The sequence below is a fragment of the Cariama cristata genome, unplaced genomic scaffold, assembly GCF_000690535.1.
Source record: "Cariama cristata isolate BGI_N322 unplaced genomic scaffold, ASM69053v1 scaffold2826, whole genome shotgun sequence".
In the NCBI taxonomy this organism is placed as follows: Eukaryota; Metazoa; Chordata; class Aves; order Cariamiformes; family Cariamidae; genus Cariama; species Cariama cristata.
In genome coordinates, this window is record NW_009621346.1 from 40,992 (window position 1) to 47,615 (window position 6,624).

The window sequence follows — 6,624 nt, forward strand, 5'->3', positions numbered from 1 at the left end:
CCTGCCCCTCCCCCGCAGCTTCGCAAAACCAAAGCTGCGGTTTGCTCCCTCACTTCCCACTGGCTTCTGCCACACCAAAGCCGCAGTTACTAGCCTGTACGGAAAGGTGTTTTGCTGCAAAACTTCGTAATTTGAACCAGCTCTTCCTGTTCGCTGGAGCAACGTGCACTACCTGATGCCCCTCTCCCCTTAAAGAAAGAATTCCTGTCTTGAGCTCCAAAGTGCAAAATTTAGTTGGTTCTTTGTATTCAATGCACCCCCCTCCCCAAGGCTCCGAGAAGACTCACAGAGCAGAATTTTCCCTGAGTAATAAGCTGTATGATTCACTGTGATCAAGGAAACACGCTTCACGTTTGAAGAATGCTGCTATGAATCAGTATCTTTGCTAGTTCTGTCAAAGCATAAAACCAGAATGATCTGCTTTAAGTCTGCTCCCGCGGTGCCAGGAAACAAGCTCATTCCACGAACCTCACTGGCTTTCTCAACATCTAGCTTATTGCACAGATTGCCTGGAGTAAAGCATGCATGAGTTACGCTGTGCCACACTCGTCCAAAGCCTCATTAAATCCATGTTGTAAAGCACCTTAATAAACATTAAGAGACAGCACTTTTTTTTTTTCTTTTCTTTTTACACACTCATCTCTTTACCAGAAGTACCGGTACGTTGGAAAATTTAGTCCGCCATCTTTTTCCTGTAACCTCCTACCACGACATGTTAAGAAAAAGCACCTTCTACTCTGACGATGTTTTTGTGGTTCTTGCAATTAATCCTTAACAGCAGGACATGCCTCCAGTAGTTTGAATTTAAACCCCTCTTTAATCTCAGTAACGCAACCTGCACGTGCTCCGACACTCAAATCCTGCTCCGTGCTTCCCACAGGGTATCCGCACGTAACGCAGTTTTATTTAGAGGATACCGCGCTTTTGTGCTGCCGCAGTTACAGCAGCTTCCTTGACTCGCCGACTTGGGCACGGCACGCTTACCAAATGTTTCTTTTGCTAACTCAAGGTCTGACTCCTCTTGTAATTTCTTTAGTCGTAGTTTGTCTGCTAACTGTTCTTCTGGTGTAAGTTCTTTATGTTCCTCTGGTGCCTCTAACTGAATTTAAAAAAAATATATATAGGGAGAACGTTATATTTCTTACCCTTCAGCGGAGGTAGTACAAGAAGCGGTGTTTTTTCCAGTGCCACTTGCATAGCTTACTTCTGCCTGAGGTCAATGCACCTCAAGCACGTACAAACCTGAAAACCATCCCAATGAGGTATAACAATGCCACATTGTTTGATAAATTGTTCATTTTACAAGAAGTGGGAAGAAATGCCTTAGTTCTAAGTTTCACAGCTGCAAGTTTTATCATGTGGTGCATACAAAACAGAGATAAGCATTATTTCAGCAACTGGTTAAACTGCAGAGAAATTAAAGCTAACATCCCCCAGACGCTATTAAGTACAAGACTTAAGTTTGTTTTATCAGACTAGTCAAGATCTTTACAGGTCTTGTTCAATCTCAAAAAAAAAAAAAAAATATCAAACCTGCCCTCTAAATTTTATGAGACCCAGAAGAAATAAGGAGTTACCCTTTTTTTAAGCTCCTCTTGCTTTTTCTTCTGTAGCTTTTCTTTTTCTTTTATTTTTTCTGCTATTTTCTTTTTTTCTGAAACTTTTGGTTCTGTAAAACATTGAACAATACAGCTCCCAAGAGGTCCATTGATTTTATTTGTTTTTCAGCAACTACAGAAAGACTAATCAAAGAGCAAGCCACCGAGCTCAACGACTGGAATCTGAACCCAGAGAGTTGAAAGACATGCTCTGTCAAAACCAAGACCAACCTTTTGATTCTTCAGATACACCCAAGACAAATCCAGTGTCTGTTCTGACGCTGCGTACAGAGCAATGTATTACTTTTAAGGCTTACCTTGTTTTATCTCTGTCTCCTTCACTTCCTCCTCTTCCTCCTCATCATCCCAGTTATCCTACAAAATAAGTTTTAATTAAGATTCTTTCACAGATACTTTCTACTTGTTTAGGTAACAAAGAGCAGCAGCTTACACATGACCTCCTTAAATGCTCACACAGCCATTCATCTTACGTGCTGGAGCAGGGAGGAAGTCGTGACAGCTGTGCTACAAGGGCACGGCTTTCGGGAGGTGACCAAGATGTTTCGGGACCAGTTCTTACCAAGAAAAAGGCAGCTTTTATTCAATTGAGAAAGCTCACATCAACGTAGTTACAAAAGCAAGGTCATGAACAGTCAAATCAGCCCCCGCAGTAAAACATGAGTTTATTATTTACAGTTTCTTGTATTACCCATGACAAGACATGGGAATGCCATCGGATACATGCGCGTAGTACCAGCCACCACTGAGCACAGACAACTCGCCTGAAACCATTTTAGATGAGAACAGGCAGTCACCACGCCCCAAGACCCCCTCCTTCCCAGATACCCACACCCACAGCCCAGCGACACCAGTGTGCCCCTCTCCCTTCTGCTGGGAGAAGCGCTCCTGCACCCGGAGCTGCGAGGCACGGGGGAAGGCTAACCCGGGTCTGCTGCCGACACGAGGCTGTGCTGCAGGGGCAGGGGCAGCGGCAGTGAGCAGATGTTCGAGAACGCCGGGAGCCCACCTTTAGGCAGGAATACCAACTTCTAACAGTCACAAAACCACGTTTTTGCCCAATGATCGCTGCTTTTTTTAACACGCAAAGGAGCGACCAAAGACTCTTCTCACAGACGAATCACTTTGTTCTCCAACAGCCATCGTGTTCCCCAGTGCATTTTCAAACACGGTGGTGTTTACAGTAGCTCTCTGCTTCCAGTTTTCGCCTTCAGCATGTTCACGATTTGTGGCGGCCCTCATCTACTGCACGGCACACCCCACCGCCAGCCATCGCTCGCTGCCCTCCTCCCTTTCAGAGCCATCGTCCCCCATTCCTCCCGGCCGCTGTCCTGTACCCAGGTGGATGATCCGTGGTTCAAAATACCACCTGTGGTTCAAACGAATACTGAGGGAGCATCGTTTTCTACGGAACTGACCTGTTGATGTCATCTGCAGACTTTGCCAGTGGTAATTCTGCAGTTTCTTCCTGACTGGTATCTGGGTCAGGCTTATGGGAATACATATTCCTTGTCCTAACGCCACTGCAAATTCAAGCGGATGGCCTCCGCATGGAAATCGATGCTCTAAAATTGATGTGAAGTTACGTGCTGAGTACCACATGATGTACACACCAGAAGCTGAAGCCAAGAAATCTCACAGGAATCTAATTTTAGTTAACTGTTTCAACTCGACTTGCAAGCTTAAAGAGATTATATTTGACAAGACCTAGTTTACACAAAAATCACACATACCCTCAGTACATCATTATCGGTAAGCCTGAAAACCACAAATCCTGAATTTTCTCATTTCCACCTCAAAACAGTAGTGCAAGCAGTCATGCAAGCTCTTTGTTAATTGCTAAGGGTTGCTACTAGCATGGCAAAATAAGACATTGGTGGAAGAACTCAGTATTTCACTGCAACGTGCTGATCCAAGCAAGGAAGACGCCCGAGTTCATCTACCAGCTCACTCCAGTTAATTGGCACTTGTAAGGGATTCAGCTTCCCTTCCACATTCCAAGAAGCTGACTTGAATTTGGAGCAGCATTATTTTAGCTCATATCTAATTAAGAGTTTGTCACACCCACTTCTCAAATAGCTCTGTTCATTACTGCTGTATATAGCTTGCTGCCTTATCCCCTGCCCTGTCCTTTCACAGCCAGATTTTAAAATCACAGATTTCAGGAAGGGCGCCCTGTCCGTGATGTAAAGGTACTCACGGGACTGAAGGAAACTGCTGCGTATCATTAGCACGTTTGGGAGGGTACAACGGAGGGTACGTGGGCAAGGACTTCCACGTGATGACAGACGCACTCCTTCCCCGCAGCAGACCCCGTCCCCGCTAGCTATGACTGCACGGGGAGAGCGCGCGATGGCAGTGCCAGCTTGCAAAGCTGCGATGATGAAGCAACGTAGGAAGAGCAGACCCTTCGGAGGGGGGTGTGACCCTCTGCCATCTGGCCCAACCTGCCCCTGAGCTCTGAGGTGGAATTTAAGATCTTGGCTTTAACCGAAGGCATCGTCGACTGCCCAGAGCCCACCCCCGGAGACCACTGCTGCTGGAACTGGGGACAGGCAACTGCGAGCTCCGCGTCATCGGAGAAATGCTGCCGGCAGGGCAACCCGCGAGACGTCGCCGTCTGAGGATTCGCTCTTCAACCCGGTGTGCGAAGGTATGCAGGACTCCCAGCCACGCTACTATTGCCTCAACTCTTCTCCAACAGTTTTTTTTTTTTTTAAATAGTAATATAACATGATTGATATATTGGGCAGGCTTCTTTTTTTCTTTTTTTCCCCCCTCTTTTACTGGGGCCAGGAGGACCATCCAAATATACACCTATTTCTGTGGTTTATAAATTCCAGTGAGCTCTCTTGGAGGAAAAGAAAATTGCTCTCATGGTGTATCTTTGCACTCATGCCAAGTAATTCAAAGAGGACATCTTTATTCCAAAGTATTTCAACGATACCTGCTTATGCATACTTAACTAAAATAAGGCTACCGAAAATATCTTCCATTTCATGTAAATAAACCCTTGATGAGAGCAGCTCTCTTACTATTTCACATGCTCCATCACAGGTACCTTAAACATATGATACCGCACATTGTTCCCCCCAAAACCAGAAGACATGATTGGAAAGCAGCAGGTACTCCAGCATTTAGATTCCCAGCTAAACCTGAACGCTCTCCTTCCAAAAGGAATGGCTACACCATGCTGAAGGCTGTCGCCTGGACGATAACAAGCACATTTCCCAGTTTTGGCTTTGCCAAGCACAGAATTGCCCAAGAGTAAATAGATGAAAATTCCTTGGTAGGAGGCCTGTCTTCTGGGAAACTTGTGTTCTGGGTAACACTGCAGAGGAGTTTCGTTACTGGTGAAGATGCTAATTTTAAACCTGGGGAAGTCAAAGTTTCCTAACTTAACAGTTGCTTTAAGTTCATTACTAAAAAAATCTTCTAAAATAAACTACAGAATCTGAATATATAAAACACATCCCAAAATGTGAAATACTAACCTCAAGACAAACTCGTGGTCACAAAACACTCTGTGCTTCTATTTTAGACCATGTCATTTTTCTTAGATGTGTACTTCCCCCACAGTGGACCCTTGCGAAGAAAGAGCCTAGAGCCTAAGGAACCACCTCCCAGGGTCACTTCTGTGATCTCTGGTGTTTCTACAGCAAGAGCAAACCAAAGTAAAATAAAATAGCTTGCTTTGCTGGAGCGGTCCTTCTCTCTAGATGCACCTTCAGTACTAAAACCATAATCCCTCGGGAAGAGTTAAGTAGCTGCATTCTTACTACACGTGGCAAAACTTGGTTCCTTTATTAAAAAAGCCACAGAAAGCACAGGTGTCTCCAAGAGATAACGCTTTGGAGACCAGTTCTCTTGGACACATTCCATGGTAGCAGAAAAGTTTCTCACTTTCAAAGGAAGAAGGAAAAGCAAGCCTCACAGAGACAATGAGTCTAAGATACACGTGTTTATAGACACATACACATATATAAATTATATATATATGCATATAGTTACATGCTAACCACACTCTTTACAAGTGACTGTAGCTACTGTATACAGAGATACCTTTATTTATTTTGCCTGCTGTAATGTGACACCTAGGATAACTATAGCATGTCGGTGTTAGTGAATTTAAGAAGGAAAAGGGACAGCCCAGCCTGCAACTCACAAAACTAACTTTTTTTTTTTTTTTTTAAGAGAAGATGAACTACTTTTTCATACTATTTAGAAAAAGAATACCACCCTAAGCTCCAAGGACAATCGTGCTGGTGTTTTTCAGAGACTCTGGTAACAGAGTCAGGGGTCTAAATAACAAACAAGTCCTCACCCAGTAAGCAGCAACACTCTGCTTCGGAAAGCTTCGGACTTGTGACCATCCTACAACGACCAAGTCGGCTCGTGAGATCGTCTATTACAATATCTCAGCAGCTTGACTTGAAACTAAATGGTCTTTTTCAGTTGACCTACTTCATTCCTTACATTCATCAAGCACGTTCCTTGTATGTTCCCTGGCATCATTCTGCTTACTGTCCATGTGAATCCGGAGCAAACTGAGGTTTCTGGGGCATCCACTTTCCAGTCCCCCTGCCTTGCTAAGGGACAGCTGGAACCAAGTAGGAGAAAACCAGTTTTTAAAGGAAGGTCTGCTTTCATAAGCATCACAAATGAACATCTGCACATTTTAATACTGATTCCATGCAGACATCACTCTTTGAAGGACGGTAAAAATCCGTTTCAAATAGTGCCCTAAGTAAACATATTTTAAAGCGGTACGGGCAGTACCAAATCTGAAACTGCACAGTAAGGACCGCTGTACTTTCCGACTGTGGCGGGGGGCCTGGGGGAGTGGTGGTGGGAAGTAGGAAAAAGGGGTGGGAAAGACATGCTGCTACAGCACCGAAGTTTCTGGTCAACAGCAGAAGCACAAATACAGCACTGCTTTCACTAAACCCAATCCTAATCTCTCACCCTGCGCACCATTCTCAAAACGACGAATGTGAAAGGCTACAGG

At 44.6% G+C, this 6,624-nt stretch overlaps 1 protein-coding gene across 1 annotated transcript in view; it reads right to left on the reverse strand.

Annotated features, from left to right (window-relative positions):
• The window catches only part of EIF3J (eukaryotic translation initiation factor 3, subunit J), a 5,944-nt gene extending 3,086 nt beyond the window's left edge, over positions 1-2,858 (reverse strand). Inside the window, exons 1-4 of the mRNA XM_009701913.1 lie at positions 2,730-2,858; positions 1,916-1,973; positions 1,578-1,669; positions 985-1,099 (exon numbers count right to left, since the gene is read on the reverse strand). Coding sequence (XP_009700215.1) covers positions 985-1,099; positions 1,578-1,669; positions 1,916-1,973; positions 2,730-2,858 — 394 coding nt within the window. The remainder of the gene's footprint in view (positions 1-984; positions 1,100-1,577; positions 1,670-1,915; positions 1,974-2,729) is intronic.
• Between the last annotated feature and the right edge of the window lie 3,766 nt (positions 2,859-6,624).